The 16,976-nt window shown below is 39.2% G+C and overlaps 1 protein-coding gene across 2 annotated transcripts; it reads left to right on the top strand.

Annotated features, from left to right (window-relative positions):
* Positions 1-397: 397 nt before the first annotated feature.
* Positions 398-16,652, top strand: PRKAB2 (protein kinase AMP-activated non-catalytic subunit beta 2). 2 transcript variants are annotated; one of them, XM_061121014.1, is made up of 8 exons: positions 398-552; positions 816-998; positions 4,871-5,037; positions 5,865-5,958; positions 6,177-6,297; positions 9,302-9,435; positions 10,092-10,160; positions 12,077-16,652. In XM_061121014.1, the coding sequence occupies exons 2-8, from the start codon at positions 843-845 to the stop codon at positions 12,152-12,154; spliced, it is 819 nt and encodes a 272-aa protein (XP_060976997.1). In that variant the 5' UTR covers positions 398-552; positions 816-842; the 3' UTR covers positions 12,155-16,652. The 2 variants fall into 2 exon arrangements, with proteins under 2 accessions (XP_060976997.1, XP_060976998.1); XM_061121015.1 differs by lacking the exon at positions 398-552 and having other exon boundaries at positions 643-998.
* The last annotated feature ends 324 nt before the right edge of the window (positions 16,653-16,976 follow it).

Consider the following 16,976-nt stretch of genomic DNA (forward strand, 5'->3'; position numbering starts at 1 on the left):
TTGAAAGGACCCTGATGCTGGGAAAGATTGAAGGCGAGAGGAGAAGGGGACGACAGAGGATGAGATGGCTGGATGGCATCACTGACTCGATGGACATGAGTTTAAGTAAACTCCGGGAGTTGGTGATGGACAGGGAGGCCTGGCGTGCTGCAGTCCATGGGATCGCAAAGAGTCGGACACGACTGAGCGACTGAACTGAACTGATCTGAACCTAAGATTCCGGCGCAGGCTTGTCAGGGACGCTGTCCTGGCCCCGCACTCCGCTGCCTGCGGCACGGGCGCCCCCGCCTGGAGGTGGAGGCTGCGCGCGGCGGCCCACCACCGAGCCGGCGGCGGCTAGAGAGGCCGGCTGGCCCCGGGCGCCGTCGCGGCGCGGCCGCAGGGAACGCGCGCGGGGCGGGCCCCGCGCCACCGATCTTGTAGCCATTTTAGGAGGAAACCCGGCTCGCTAGCCCGGGGCGAGGCTTCAATTTCGATAACTTTATTGGTGGCTTTTTCCGCAGAACAGCCATCGCACCATTGGTCCCGGGAGGAGGGAGAGCATCGTGGGAGGTGATTGGGGTGGGGGCTCCCCTGGACCGTAAGCGCGGGGGGTGCGGGGGAGTTCCCGAAAGGGGGTTTCTTGAGCAGCCGGCCTCTAGAGGGTTTGGGGGTTCTGGGCGTTCTTGGAGGCCAGGGAGGAAGAGGTCCTCCAGTCGCGGCTTCCCTGGGGCGGGGATTCCCTCGCCTGGGTCCCCAGGCGCAGGGGCGGGGCCGGGGGCTCCCCTGACAGGACTGCCGGGGTGTCCCTTGCCCCATGCTGTTCCCTACGGCAGGTGGCCCCCGACTCGAGCTGCACCGCCATGGGAAACACCACCAGCGATCGAGTGGCCGGGGAGCGCCACGGCGCCAAGGCTGCGCGCGCCGAGGGCGCCGGCGGCCATGCTCCGGGTAAGGAACATAAGATCATGGTGGGGAGCACGGACGACCCCAGCGTCTTCAGCCTGCCGGACTCCAAGGTGAGCGTCCCCACGCCCCCAATTGGTGGCCGTCCTGCTGCAGGCTGGGTGTCAGGGCTCCTCCTCCCTCTTTTGCTTTTTTCTTACCACACTGACCCGAATTAAGGTTTTTAGAATTAAAGGTGGTTTTTGTTTTTGTTTTTTTTTTTCCTGGGGACGGAGATTCTGAGTGGTAATTCTTTTTGCGGTACTGCCTCAACATAGGATAGAGGCGGAGTTCTTGTTACTGGACTCCTCTGTTTGCCACATTTTTAGCATGAGACCAACAAACCTCCCCACCCCCCACTCCCCCTTGGTTTTCTTGACCTGCACGGGTGCCCTCTTCTAGAGTATTGATGAATTTGTAGGTTGTGAAAAACTTCAGACTGTAGGTTACCTGAGTTGTGACCATAGGCGGCAGTTTCTCACATCTGCCCTAAGGTAGGCAGGTGACTTACTTTTCCCTGAACACTTCTACTTCTTTGTATTAGTCTCATTTTTGCCCTTCTAAGAGATCAGCACTTCAGATCCTCTTCCCCTTTGGCATGACTGTGAGCAGCAACCCCTTGCTTATATGAATACTTTTTCCTAGTCTTGGGGATCAATAAAAGACATTGTTTGGTTGACTGCTGTTTTCATCTCATACTTAATAGTTGTTGTGGCTGAGGTGCTTTTTTTCACGTCCAGCTGCTACTTAAGTGGGAGAGCAGATAATTTTAGGATTTCTTCACTTCCTGATAGTACTTCATAATATTACCAAGCTGAAAACGGACAACCCACAGTTTCCTTGAAGACCTGGCTGTCAGTCTAGGACTTTCCGGAAAGTGGCAACTTGTGTTCACCCTGCAGAAAGGATAGATGGAGCTGACCGCAATGAAATTACATCCGAATGTTTCTAATCACTTTTAGAGCTGTCTGCATTAAATACATTAATTCTACCTGGTAGTCTGACTGGGATGAAGTAGAAAAATGGAGGGATTGAGGAGATTGGGGTGTGTTTGACGTTATCACTCATCCCTTGCCACACATCTGAGGTTTTATTCTACTTACTCTTGTAAATGTGTGTGTGTGTGTTAGTCATTCATTCATCTCCGGCCCTTTGCAACCCCATGAACAGGCTCCTCTCTCCATGGGATTCTCCAGGCAAGAATACTGAAGTGGGTTGCCATTCCCTTTCCAGGGGATTTTCCCGATCCAGGGATTGAACCTGGGTCTCCTGAATTGCAGGCAGATTCTTTACCATCTGAGCCACCAGGGTAAATAGAAAGTAATTTTGCTGGGTTGATAACACATGAAATGTGGATTCTGTTTTATTTTCTTGGATCCCAATTGAAAACATAATCACAAAGAGAAGTGAAGGTGATTTCTTGGGGTTTCTTCTCTGTTCCTTTCTTCCTTCTTCCACTTCAGGACTTCTTCCTCAATGCTTGGGCTGTCTTCCCAGCCATCTGAATTTACTTCTTCAAAGCTTTCTCAAGGTGATTGTACTTTTATCCATTTCCTACACTGATGACTCAGGATTTAAGTACTGTGTACTTGTCAAACTGTGACTGCAGTAATCGGTGTCCTGAATAAAAGCCAAGTTGCTCGATCTGAAATGGAGCCTATTTTGGATCTTTCTTTCCCTTACCTCAGTCTTGCCATTTGTGAAATAAGATTGGTTCAAATAATTCCCAAGGTCATTTCCAAATCTAAGATTTTACAATTGCTCAGTTTATTCTATTTCTTTCCTCAGTGTTTCACTTAAACAGTTTTCAATTGTAATTCTAATTGTTTTGCCTCTTTTCCTGATGATTTTGCTGAGTATTTAATTTGGAGTAAACAATCTTTCTGCTTGTCAGCTGCACTGATGCCTACCACAGAAATGTCATATCATACGTGGAAGGGCTTTCTTCCAAAGCTAGGCATATTAATAGTTTGTAGCTTTCAAATTCTAAAATAATAAAGCATATAAGTAAATGATAGAAACAGTGGCAGATGGGCCTGTATTGCTTCAAATGCCACCCTTCTTCAGTGGACTGGTTCAATGGTTTTCAGTCCTATTTGCACATTAGACTTAGCTGGGATTTATTTAAACATTTCATGGAAAATCTGAAACATTTGTCCATGTTTCAAAGTCAGGAGAACAGTGTAATGAATCCTATATAACTGTCATCCAGTTTAAACAAGGATCAAATCATGAATGAATTCATATCATCTATACCCCAATCCACTCTACCCCCACCAATTATTTTTAAGCAAATCTCAGACCATCATATCAAATACTACTTTATCTGCAAGTATTTTAGGATGTATCTCTAATGATGAGATTTCTTTCTTTATTTTCAACATTAAATTTTAGTATTATTGTCTGGGAAGCTTCTTAAAAATAGATTCCCAGGTTCTATATCTGAATCAGAATCTGAGGCATATGTAATTGTTAGGAATGTAAAAATTTCTATAATTCTAATCCAGACTGTCAGACGAGTTCATTGCTTTGAGAAAATGGAGATCAAGTTTTTCTCTTAAGTCACTTCCTTATATAAGTGAAAGTTCCTTCAGTTCTGTTTGTTTACTAAGGATTATGTTGCCAGTAACGTCTCATACTGTAGTTTTGAGGAATATTCAGAGACAGTATGGAAGGTAGACTGCCCCAGCCATTTTGAAAGTAAAGTGCAAGTGAATAAACTAGTCTTTTTTTTTTTAATCCCACATTATTTTATTTGGTATTAATAATATTTTGACTTGATACCATAAAGACTTATTTACCAAAGTCATTTAAGCCACTCTAAAGGGTGGGTCAACAAACTTTTTCTGTAAAGGGCCAGATAGTAAATATTTTAGACTTTGTGGCAGACCATACAGTCTCTGTCACTGATATTCAGTTCTGCCATTGCAGCATGAAAGCAGCTATAGAAAATAAGTGAATGAATGTGGCTATTTTCCAATAAAACTTTATTTATAAAAGCATCTGGCACTGGCCATAGTTTGCCAGTTTCTGTTATAAAGGATGGTAATGAAAAGAAACTTGACTAAGGAGTCAGTTTTCTTCTGCAATCCTACATACCTCATTTGATATTGGAACCACTTTTTTAAAGGAAACTGTGTTTTTGATCTGATGCTTCTTATAGCTCCACAATTTTCATCCCTACTCCTGAAAATTACTAGTATAAGCCTGGCATAGATAAATAAGTAAGATTTCATAACTGTTTCTCAAAATTTAGGAAACCAATGATCTGATTTTTATATATTTAATGTCTTTTTATAACCTATTAACTAAAGAGGAGATTATGAATTATTTAAGAATTTTAGTATCTCTAATTTCTATTACAACTGATAATTGAGATGCTTATATATACATATGAAAATTACATAGCTTAGGACTTCCTTGGGGGTCCAGTGATTAAAACTCTGTGCTTCCGCTTCAGGGGTGAGGGTTCGAATCCTTGGTTGGGGAACTAAGATCGTGCATGCTGCATGGCACAGCAAAAGAAAAAAAATAGATGACTAACTTAATTATTTTTTGTAGAATCATGCTTTATTTTCATATTTTTTCTCTTAAGAGAGAAGCATGTCATGATTGTCTGCCTATGAGTTAATCTGGTAACAGGAAGTAAGGCTTTTTGTTTGTTTGTATTTTAAGGGAAATCCTAAGGCTCTGAAAGGATGAGTGATTCATTTAGACTCAGAAATTAGGCTATGATTTGGGCAGACTTTGAGCATAAGCCATTTGACCATTTGGGTCCTAGATGAGTTTCTTTTCTATAGTTTTGTTCAAAATTTGATGTAGTTGGTCATTTCAAGACTTATTAATCCTTATCAGAAATGTAGCACCCCTCTCTGCCCTAAGGAGGAGAGTGACCTTTTCAAAATTCCAGGGTCACAATTTAGGGATGACCTAATCCTTCTTACAGCTCCCTGGGGACAAAGAGTTTGTATCATGGCAGCAGGATTTGGAGGACTCCGTAAAGCCCACACAGCAGGCCCGGCCCACTGTTATCCGCTGGTCTGAAGGAGGCAAGGAGGTCTTCATCTCTGGGTCCTTCAACAATTGGAGCACCAAGATTCCACTGATTAAGAGGTGAAGACAAGTGTCTTGGTTGAGTCTACTGGGTCCAGTAGTAGAGACCCAATTTCCTTTCTCAGGAGAGAGACTTGGCTAGACTACTCCTCTCCACCTGCTAGGGACTCTCTCTAGAACATTTTTTGTGACCAGTAACTATATCTGTGACATTTTTTTTAACCTTATAGTGAGTCAGAGATGTTGTACCACTTAGAATGTCATTGCCTCAGAGGGACTTGTAACAGTTTTGTAGGTATGTTCTTTAGGATTGTGTTAATAGAAGTCTTTCTGTGCTTGTGGGAAGTCTCCCATAACTGCCTGAGTCCAGTTGCCCTGACTTCTGCACTAAACAAAACACACTGTAAAGTTCTAGGTAGTAATGTTATTTGTTGCTTGCAGAGCAACAGTCAATTATGTAACTGACTATGGCCCTTTGTATGTAGGTAATTTGCTAGAAAATGCTCACCAAAATGTGGAAAGAGTACCTTGAGGCACTTCTTATTCTGAACCTACTTGCTATCCTTTTTACACTCCTGAGGGATCTGTTCTGCTGAAGCAAAATAGTTGTACTAAGGTGAAACATTCTGGGGGATTAATATCTTTATTGTTCTTTTCCAGATATTAGTTACAAATTAAAGTTATTAGGAAGGCTAGCAAATACATGCTCAAGGGGATATAGAAAAAGGAGAGTGGGTTTATAAATTATTTTTTTACTCCAGGGGGTGCAATCACTTAGGAATGTGGGAGATCACTGGTATGATACTGTGATTGCCTCATGGCTTTTACTTTATCTTCTGTCTTGTAATAAGAATTTAGTCTGTTTAACTTTCTGTTTTCTTCTGTAGCCATAATGACTTTGTTGCCATCCTGGACCTCCCTGAGGGAGAGCACCAGTACAAGTTTTTTGTGGATGGACAGTGGGTTCATGATCCATCAGAGGTAAGACCTTGACCTCTGAGGGTAATCACTGGCTTAACAGTCTCCTTTTAGCTATCATTCCTCTGGGTGTCAAATATCATTGCTGTTGGATTTCCCTGTTGATAAAAGATGGTGGTGCCAAGTATAATCCCTTCTAAAAAGAGGAGAGTTGAATGGACGAGATGCATTTGAAATGGGGATTCATGAAATTTTTTTTTTTTTTCCATTCACTGTTTCAGCCTGTGGTTACCAGTCAGCTTGGCACAATTAACAATTTGATCCATGTCAAGAAATCTGATTTTGAGGTGTTTGATGCTTTAAAGCTAGATTCAATGGAAAGCTCAGAGACATCTTGTCGAGGTAATTTTGTAGTATTTGCTCTTTCTTGATCTTTCCTTTCTTATAATGCATGTTTCTTCCCAAGAGTGGTTTTTGTTTCTTTCATTTTCAACTTAGGAACCTTCCAAATTCTGTGTATATGTTTCTCCTATAAACATTTAGGTCATATTCTCTGAGAATGAAATCTGTGTAATGTATTTTATTTCACAGTAAGTGAAAGTAAATATATTTGATCTACATTAAATTTACATTGTAACCCAAAACACACATCACACAAACCAGTAACATGTCTTGCACTATAATGTTTGCCTTTATTACATGTGAAGCACTTTATTTTCTACTTTATTCTTCTTTTTATAAATGATTAATGTGCTGTGATCTATAGTTTAAGAAGCTATTTCTAATAATATTTCAGTTTTTTCATTGACCTTTGACAGTATCAACTAGCAGGGGCTACTTATGTCTCCTTTGCCTTGTTTAGCTGCCTCAACTTAATCCTGCCAGACTGATAGCTTAGTTGGCAGTTGTATATTTAATAGGCCCTACATATATGGCAATCTTTGGGGAAAAGAGTTATAAAAACCTCAAATTTCTTTTGTGTATGTGTTAACTGAAATTTTTAAAGTTTTGGGTTAAAAAAAAAAATCCTCGATAGGGGAAAAGACCTATATCCTTTTGTTTCTCCCAGTATTTTTTCCAAGGCCTTCATCTCTACTTAAATTGGCTATAACACCAGAAAAGTGATTTGCCATCCACATTCACAGTTACCAGTTTGGTTACTTTACGGTAAAGACTGTGAATGTCTAAAGAACTGTGTTCCCAGTAAGCAAACTTCTCCCTTGTGAGTTCAAAACCTGCCTCTGCTACTAACTAGCTTTCCCATTATGGGTGAATCCTTCAACATTTTTAGTTTTCAAAGTTTCTTATCAGTAAAATCAAAGGCTTAAACTCTCAGCTGAGGAGACACAGTGCCAGAAGTGAGACATTAGAATCTCAGGACACAAGGGTAGCTTATGCAGAATAATTTCTAAGAGAATAATCAATAGTATAATAATTGTCTGCTTAGAAAAATTACAGATATTGTTTTCATTACATAAGGTCAGAAAGTAAGGCTGGACATTGTTCTTAACTGGTGGGGCAGAGATTAAAAAGAGATTAAAAAATACCAAATTAAATATCAAGGCGACTATGACTAAATTTTTGCATTATATGATTCTAACAAAGCAACCAGTGAATAATAGACATAAAATCATAATTATATAGAGAGAAGACTAGCATACTGTTGATATTCCTCCTTTCCTTCTTTCACCCAATTTCCTGATCCTCTGAGGAAAGGTTTAGAATACATTTTATTAGTAATCTTGAGTTTTAATCTGCACTCTGTGACCATCTAGCCATGTATGTGACTTTAGCTAAATGACTTTACCATTTTTTTTTTTAATGAAAAGGGAAAAAACACTGTTCTGTGTACTTACCAAGAGTATTTTTGTAGTTCATGTGACAAAATAACAGAGTACTTTGAAAAGTGTCAAGTTGTATATGTTTTTAAGATATTGTTTAATATAACAGTATTTTGCTACTCTTCTTTTGCCCCACATATAATTGAATTCTGAGTTCTTATGTTGAACTGGTTTAAAAATCCTTCTTACTAGGAACCGTAAAAAATATTAAGCAAAAAATCATAGTTCTTCTCCTTTTTGTGTATTTCTGTTATCTGCATATACTTTTCCCATTTTTTAAAGATTTAATTTCACATGCCATAAAATTCACTCTTTTAAGGTGTACAATTAGATAATTTTTAGTGTATTCACAGAGTTGTACAACCATTATCATTATCTAATTCCAGACCATTTTAATCACCCCCAAAAGAAACTCCATTCCCATTAGCAGTTACTTCGCAGTCCTTGCTTCTCGCCACCTCTGGCATCCCTAAATTACTTTGTGTCTCTATGGATTTTCCTCTTTTGGACATTTCGTATAAATGGGATTATACACTTTGTGGTCTTTTGTGTCTGGCTTCTTTAACTTAGCATAATGTTTTGAGGGCTCATCCATGTTTTAATATGTATAAGTACTTCATTCCTTACAACTGAATTAAATTCCATTGTATGGGTATACCATTTTGTTGATCCAGTCATTTAGCTGATGGACACTTGGACTATTTCCACTTTTTGCATGTTACAAGTGATGATGTTATAAACATTTATGTTCAAGTTCTTTTGTGGACATCTGTTTTCATTTATCTTGGGTAAGTGGCCCAGGAATATAAATGCAGGTCATATGGTAACTTTGTGCTTAACTTCTGGAGGAACTGCTGTTTTCCAGAGTGGCTTCACCATTTTACATTCCAACCAGCAATGGGAATAGCACAGAGGTTCTCGTTTCTCCACATCATCGCCAATAATTATTATTGTCTGTCTGTTTTTATTATAGCCGAATTAATGAGTGTGATGTGGTATCTTATCATGGTTTTAAGTTGTATTTCCCTAATGATTACTACATTGTTAGTCATTTTTCCTTGTTATTACACTCATTGTAGTATCAGTAGTCCTAGAATTTATAACCTTTATTGTTGCTTGAGTGGGAAGAAGAAAAATCTAATATTTTCATGTTGTTTAATAGTTTTTAAGCCATTGTCACATCTGTTGTCTCATTTGATTCCTATAAAAACACTGTGAAATAGGGCAGAAATTGTTGTTTTCATTTTATGAATGAAGAAACTGACTATAGTAGAGAGATTTGTCCCAAGTCATACAGTTGATAAATGGAGTAGCTCTCCCCTGAACCTACATCCTTATCTCTTCCCCTATCCTCCAATCGTGTTGCCATGTTGAAGAACCTCATGGTTTATGTTCAGGATGACCCAGACTTTTTCTTTGCCTTATAGTTGTAGACCCAACAAGTCACAAGTTTATGATTCTTGACTTCTACCATATTTAATATTACCCACCATGTATTGACAGTTTTTTCATGCATCTTTACTAGCTGTCCAACTTGCCTTTATATTTGAATAAATATCTTCCAGACCTTTCCAGCTCACCCCCAGGGCCTTATGGTCAAGAAATGTATGTGTTTCGATCAGAGGAGAGATTTAAATCCCCACCCATCCTGCCTCCTCACCTTCTCCAAGTTATTCTTAACAAGGACACTAACATATCTGTGAGTATTCTAAAAATATTGCTGGGGCATCTGAGGGTTACTAGAATCATTTGAGCCAAAGTGTAGTAATCTTAGAGGTTGGGATTATTACAGAGGTCTGTTGAATATGAATCATGTATGTATCAGTAGCATTACAGGTTCCTTTTTCCAGGGCTGAGTTGTGACTTTTCCAAGTACTGATATCAAAATTCATAGTTTTCTTCTGGTCCTAATGTATCAGCTCAGAGCTGTGGATTGCTAGAAACAGTTTCTAAGACTTTTATTCCAACATAAGAAGTATTTATCATTTGGCGATATCCAAAAGAAGCATATTTTGCATATAATTTATATTTCTAGTCAATTCACTTGATTCCCACTAAGATTATTTTTGCCTCTTAACACAAACCTTCCATATGTGTTATGGGTAAGGTCTATTAAAAAGAGGATGAAATAGGTACTGAAGCTTAGAGTTTCTGCCCGGGACTCAGAATTTTTGTGATTTTTCTGTGATGAGAATATATTATTGATGTATACTAGAATAAGTGAATTATTTAAAAGAAATAATACCTTCTAGTTTTGAGTTTCTCAACAGTTCCAAAGATCTTTGAGGAAGAATAAACTGTTTGGTTTAAGATTATACATTTAACCCCATTTAGTCTTTTTTTTTTTTTAAACAGTGTGACCCAGCCTTGCTCCCCGAGCCCAATCATGTCATGCTGAACCATCTCTATGCATTGTCCATTAAGGTAAGTGGTGGGCCTGCTTTTTCACATAGCTCCCAGAAACAGGAGGACAAGAGTTGAACACACGTTCGCTAGTGGTTTACTGAAGCTGGCAGTAATGGTCCAATTATAGGAGAAGAACTTTCTTTTTTTTAACCAAAGGGTGAGTTTGTTTATTCTAAATCTTAGTCTTGATATCTGAGTTCTGGCTAGCTGAATTGCCCTGTGATTAAATGGACTTTTTTGTTTCTTGGTTTCTTTCTGGGTAGCTATAACCTTTGCATCACCTACTTAATTAAGTGTGAGTTCATAGTAAGTACTAGGATTTCATTTGCAGAAAAAGCAAGTTTACTTTCCAGTTCAAAGAATGTTTAAATCTGATATTAAAACCTCCGGTTTTTAAAGGTGCACATGACCTGCTTTCAGGTGCCTGAGTCATATATACCCCAGTGCTTGCATCTTTCCTATACACTACTTAAAGGAGAAATGTGACCAGACTTGCCCTGTGCACTGCCAACCCTGCCCCCACCCCCACCCCGCCACTCCCCAGCTCTTAGAATGCTTCTTGGTTTCTTAGAATGCTTCTTGATTTCTCTGCTGCTTTAGATTCTGGATTGAAAATATCTGTTCAGTCCTGTAATGTCTTTGTGGTCTGGCTATTGAGATATTTTATATAGTTCTTTAGTTACCAAACTAAGCTGAGCATCAACAGAATTACTTGGGGGAAGTTTGTGAAAATATAGATTCAGAAGCCCTATCCCCAGGGATTCTGAATAAGTGCATCTAGGATGGGCCTCACTAATTTTTTTAAGTTGCTTATGTTTCTTAGATATGCAGCCAGATTAGGGAAATCACTGATACAGCTGTCTGTAACAGATTATGAGGTACTTATAAACATATATTATTGAATTTAATTTTCCTAATAAGCTTGTGAGATTAAGTATTATTTTTAACTCCTGTTTTAGAGATAAAGAAACTAAGACTCAGAGAAGGTCACATGCCAGTTAGGACCAGAGAGAGGACTGAGGTCCTGTCCTCCCATCGTCATTCCATGTTCTTTCCTAGAGATTATGGTGCTGATTTTTCAAAGTAGGTCTTTTTGTCACCTGCTCCTCATTTCTACCAAACTCTTTCTGGAGTTAAATTTTTTACCTGCCTTGCTTCTGTCATGTTTAGGCTGTGATCTGTATACTGTGGTCACAGAATGTCAATCTGGTAAGTATTCATTGTGGATGATACCTGTCCCTGGTTCTCTCAAGATTGTTTAAGCTGTTTGGAATTGCTTCATTGGATGGAGTGTCTTTCCAAGGAGGATTTTAGGGTCTACTTTGTTCAAGGATAGAAGATGATTGCTGAGTCCCCTCTTGATCAGTGAGGATGTTTTTTAAGTCCAACCCCAGATACTCAATGGAAATTAGACCTGTTTTGGGGTTTGGAAATGGTTTTTCAAAAGGATCACTGCCGTTTCTTTTCATTGCTTTTACGACTTCCTTCTGGAAATGGATGTCACAATATTTCTTTTTTTCCATGATAGTTTTAAGCCAAATATTTGAATTTGAGGTGGAAAAGGAAGTGAGGTAGAACACTAATTTCTTTAGCACCTATTTTCTGTCAGATTCTGTGTCGGATATTTTCATGTAATCATTGGAGCCATCTTAATGGTGGGTATTATCCTTTTTAATGAAGAAAAAAGACTTGGAGACAGGAGTCGGATACAGCTTAGCAACTGAACAACAACAACAAAGTAATTACTCAAGGTCACAGAGTGTAACAGTAGGTGTCAGGATCAAAACAAATTGATTTGACTCCCAAACCACCTTTTTTTGATAATATCAAAGTAACTCTGTTTAAAGTGAGCAACTGTGAGGGATAAATGGCTGGGAACAGCTGTCTCCATCCTCAACTAATGAATTAACTGCATGTGTTTATTTCCCTTGCAGGACAGTGTGATGGTCCTTAGTGCAACCCATCGCTATAAGAAGAAGTATGTCACTACTCTTCTGTACAAGCCCATCTGAGGGATCCCTTACTGCCTCCCAGGATTCAGGAGAAGCATCTCCCTTGCCTTTCTGGACTGGACCAGTCTTAGCTGGGACTGGAAGGCTGATTTGCTTTGAGGCTAATATGTGTGTTTCAGTGCCTCTGAGTAGGATGCTCTGCTTTTGCATTTGATTGCAGATGAGAGCTTTATGAGTTTATGGAATTTATTTTAACACAATATATATATATATACATACATATGAAGGGAAAGTTAATGGAAGCCTCCTAGCTAGATGTATTCTCCCTGCCTGTGGGAACTCACCAAGACCTGTTTGGGAGAGCTTCAGGAAGAGCCATTACAGGAATCTTTTTTCCTAACATGAATGAAGAACACACTCTCAGGATCCTTGTTGGGTGGGGATTCTGTCACTGCTACTACCTTGGCTCTCCAAGGAATGGACTTGTGCCAGACTGCTGCCCTACTTACAGCTGCCTCCTTGCAGGAGCAGCTTTTCTTGCATGGGTTCTCTGTATTCCCAGAGAATGTGGCACAATCTGTGCTTTTTAAAATGATACCAGATGCCCCATAAGAACCCTTTTCCCTTTCATTTCACATTCTTGCTTTGTTAGCCTCCTTCAAATCCTATACCTGACCCTTCCCTAGCACAGAACTTGGTGGGTAAGTGACCCCTTTCAAAGGCTTTGTGAGACCTGACCCACCTCACAGACTAGGGCTGCCAGGATGTCTCCTTTTTAAGCCAGCACAGGCCCATGACACTTTGTTACCACTTACTTTAACTTCTACTGAAGAAACTGGCTTAGTATGACATGAAAGGCAGAATGCGGAAGGTCTCCTTTCTTGTTCTGGTTTGGTGCCACGGTTAAGGCTGTATTGGCACATTCCCATGCTTTTTCCCACCTGGTTTGGCCCTGCTTCCATGTTTTCTTTCACAGAGCAGACAGCTTTGAAGGTGAGAGTAAAACTAGTGAAAACTTTCATGTCTTTTGTCCTTGGAAGATTTTTATGTGCCTATATTTTTCTTTTCTCCAAAAAATGCCCTTTCATTGGTCTAAAGAGACTGCTTTTGGAGAACTTCAAGCTTTTGATAAATAGCTCACTGTATTTTCTTCTCTAGTCTAGCCCTCTACAATCATACATTAATGAGGCTGCCTCTGTGTACATCATTACAGTAAACATTGTTCTAGATACAGGCCCATTCAGGCTCATTTTGTGCACCTAAAACTTTCCTTCAACTTAACGATTCATTACGCCAAGAAGCAAGAAATTACCCTTGGTAGCCTCAGCAATGAAAAGTATTGCTTTCATGTGCTAAATGCTAACAGTCGTCTTGTTCTTCTGTATCTTTTCCCAAAAAGTGTTTGATGATGAAGAGGGGTCAGTGATTTCCATTTGTGGAGTAAAACGTTTCTATTCAATCCACTCTTGAGATTGAGAGATAAGATATTTTCCCCTAAGTTTCTGTGGCTCTTACATTACAAATAAATGCAAGCCAAACATTCAGTACTGAAGGAGGCCAGATTTGATGCTTGAGAGACTCCTTGAGATGAGCCCAGTCCCACTGAAAGGGTACCCACATGTCAGTTAGCTACCTCCTCTCTTTCCCATGTAAACTTGATGACATAGTTGTCTTTGGGTATGTAGAACTCTTAGATCATCTGTGTGAGCAGTATGGTATGGGATTGTTGTCTTGCTGAGAATGCAAATTGCTAAGTGCTTTGGTGGTTAATTGCTGAGAGTAAATACTGCTTTAGCCACTCGAGGCCACTCTACAGCAAAATGCTTTTGTGGAGAACGTTTTGGTTCTAGTCACTTTTATAATGGTGTGCCATTCTAAAATTCTGTTAGAATCAACTGTCAGGATCTATACTGTCTTCAGTTATACTAGAATTTTGTATTTTTCTAATACCCAGTAAACAAGTGAATCACTTAGGATTTAAAATCTTGCTTGCTACATGGAAGATTTTGTTGTACTTACATGTCTTCTCAACGGTATTATCATGTAATCATCCATGTGTTCATGTATTAAAATTTCTATTCTGCACAGATACATCATTAGCGTGGGGTAGGAAAAGAGATTCCTCCCAGTTTTCTCAGAGGCTTCTATGAAATGAATGGGTCTGTCTTCAGCAACAGCAGGTTTTGGTGTTGGTGACCTTCCAATCTTTCTAATCTGGAAATGTCCAGAAGGTGTCAGTTTTCCAAATTCTGAGGTAATCAATCTTTCAGCCAGATATGAAATTGGAGCCTACCAGCAGTTTTGGAAAGGGACAAATAAGAGGAATTGGATGGACTTATGCAGCCCTGTCCCTTCTCTGTGCTGTTGATAACATCCCATGGCCTTGATAATTCCTATCATACTGTCCTCAGTCTGCCTCCAAGAAACTGTTCTAGAAGGCTGAAAGGGAAGGAGGAAAGTACCCCAAAGTACAGCTCACTCATTCTTTTATATTGGTTAAAAGGATAGTTTATTTTCTGCAGAAGAATTTGACAGAGTTTGAAAATGAATAAAGAGTGAAAAATTGGGGGGTTTTTTGTTTGGTTGGTTGGTTGGTTAGCTTTTGCCTATAAGAGTGTCACAGAGTTAAAAAATAAGAATGTAACTCTTTGAGGAGGCTGACTATTAAAGAGCTTATCATGGTATAGGAGTTGTGGGAAGCAGAGTAACTGAGCTGAGGAGTGATACTAGGAAATTAAGGCTTAAGTAACCCAGAACTAGAAATATCCTTTTAAAAATTAAATCAGACACATCCTGGTGTCTTTGGATCTCATTGTATAGAATTTACCATATAAAAAAATCTTCCCTTTGTCTCTTGTTTCTGTTTTCTACACTTTGTTCTATATTGTGCTTTAACTTCATGTGTCAGGCAAACTTTACAAGGGTCTAAAGTCAAACGTTACCTAAAGCAAATACTAGTCATCTTGTTGTTAAGGAAGATGTGTCATGGAAGGAAGAACATCTGTGTCAGGATTATTAGCTTGCTTTAAGATTATAGTTGAATGGGATTTAATCACTAGGCAAAACCCCTGAAGGGTATCTGGCCTCAAGAGTGTTGGCTTTAAAAGAAAACAATGCCTATATATGGTAGAGAAAGGCTATAAAAGAATTCAAGAGAAGTTTCTGACAGGATCCTATAAACCCAGGCCCAGTCACTTCACTCTGATTATTTCTAGTCTCTTGTGCCTAATGGATCTGAGATAAAAAATTTTTGAAAAGTGTTGGTACTCCATGTATGCTGCTAAAATGAAGTTAAGTTGAGAAAGAAGTTTTACCTCTAGACTGGGCTTATATTAATCTGGGTATAAATGAAGGAGACATATTAACGACAGACTCCCCTGCTTTTAATTGGGGAAATAGGGCTTTTAAATTTTTGACCTCAACTAAAAGTTATATGCAATAGTCTATGTTTGTGTATGTTTGCAATATGTTCTATTCTCAGAGATCTCTAAATCTTCATGTTCTAGTGATTTGGGGCATAGACTTAAGAGCAGATTCACCATTGGTTCCTGTGTTATTCTGACTCATTCTTAAAGCTGAGTCCTTGCTGTCTTTTACTAGGAACTGCTGACTCTAGTTACCCATGGGATGGAGGACCTAGGAGGGATAGGAGTTAGGGTCTTTTAAAACTCTGTGTCTAGGCATTTGTCTTTCCTTAAGCATCGATCACAATTGGAGGTTGAAGGGCTGTCATTTCTGCAGTGAACTGGAACTTTCAGAGTAAAAAGGCCAAATCTTTAAAAATTCTAAGAAAAAAGAAGCAGAGGAAAAGGCTCTAAGAGTCTGTTACTTACGAAATACGGTTCTTGGCAATGGAATCCCTCCAGGATTCAAATTTGGGCTTTGTCTTGATTTGCTTTACTCAGTTGTGCTTTGAATTGAATAAATTATTTAAAAGTTAAATTTTGTATTAGTTCCAACATGAGTGGAGTTGAATTTTATGTAGCACAGTGCTTTTGCAGTATGATTGGTGTGAAATACTGAATATTCTGTGGATTTTGTAGTCAGGTTAAATGACTGAGGAGTACCTACCCTAAGTATTATGTACTGATCATCTAACTTCTTTTCTGTTCCCATCTACAGAACACCTACCCAGGTTGTGGTTTTAGAGCAGCCAAAGCTCACTAATGTTGATTAGTCTTAATCTCCACACTGGGCCTCATATGTGAAACTTGCTTAAATTTTGGTAAATTTTAGAATGTTGGTTGTTACTTCACCATAGCACTTTGAATGAATACAGCTCTGTTATAAAGGGGGAATAAGACTATAATTTGAAGGGAATTAAATATGTCAGTCCTCCTTTAAATGGTGCTTTTTGTAATCTTTAGTGCTGAGGGACAAAGCTGCTTTTCAATATTTCACAAAGGAGTGGCTTACAAGAATGGATTTTAAAGCTTTTCTCCAAATGTAATTTGTCACTGGATTCTGACATGTCTGAAAATTATGTGATGTAACACATACTGAAATGTGAGTTTTTTCCCCCATAAAACTGTTGAATAAAAGTATTAGACAGCAATAATATTTGAGTTCTTCATCAATTACTAATTTTACCATCAAGATGTATCTGTCCAGGTAGCCTCAGGACCTGAAGAATGTAAGTTGCCACATGGATATTTTTAAATAAAGAGAAATGTAATAGGTATATGGGACACATGATATCATTCCTCTTCTTTTTGACCCAGGCTATGCCAACATTAACTAGAGGAATGCAAACGCTGATTTGATTTTTAGCACTTTCTGTAAACTGCACACTTGGCTGTCATCCTGTCCTGGATTAGCCTAATGGTTTTCATCCCTGGCCACACATTAACATTACCTGTACAGATTCTATAAAAATACTGAT

Source organism: Dama dama, chromosome 20, assembly GCF_033118175.1.
Source record: "Dama dama isolate Ldn47 chromosome 20, ASM3311817v1, whole genome shotgun sequence".
Taxonomy (NCBI): Eukaryota; Metazoa; Chordata; class Mammalia; order Artiodactyla; family Cervidae; genus Dama; species Dama dama.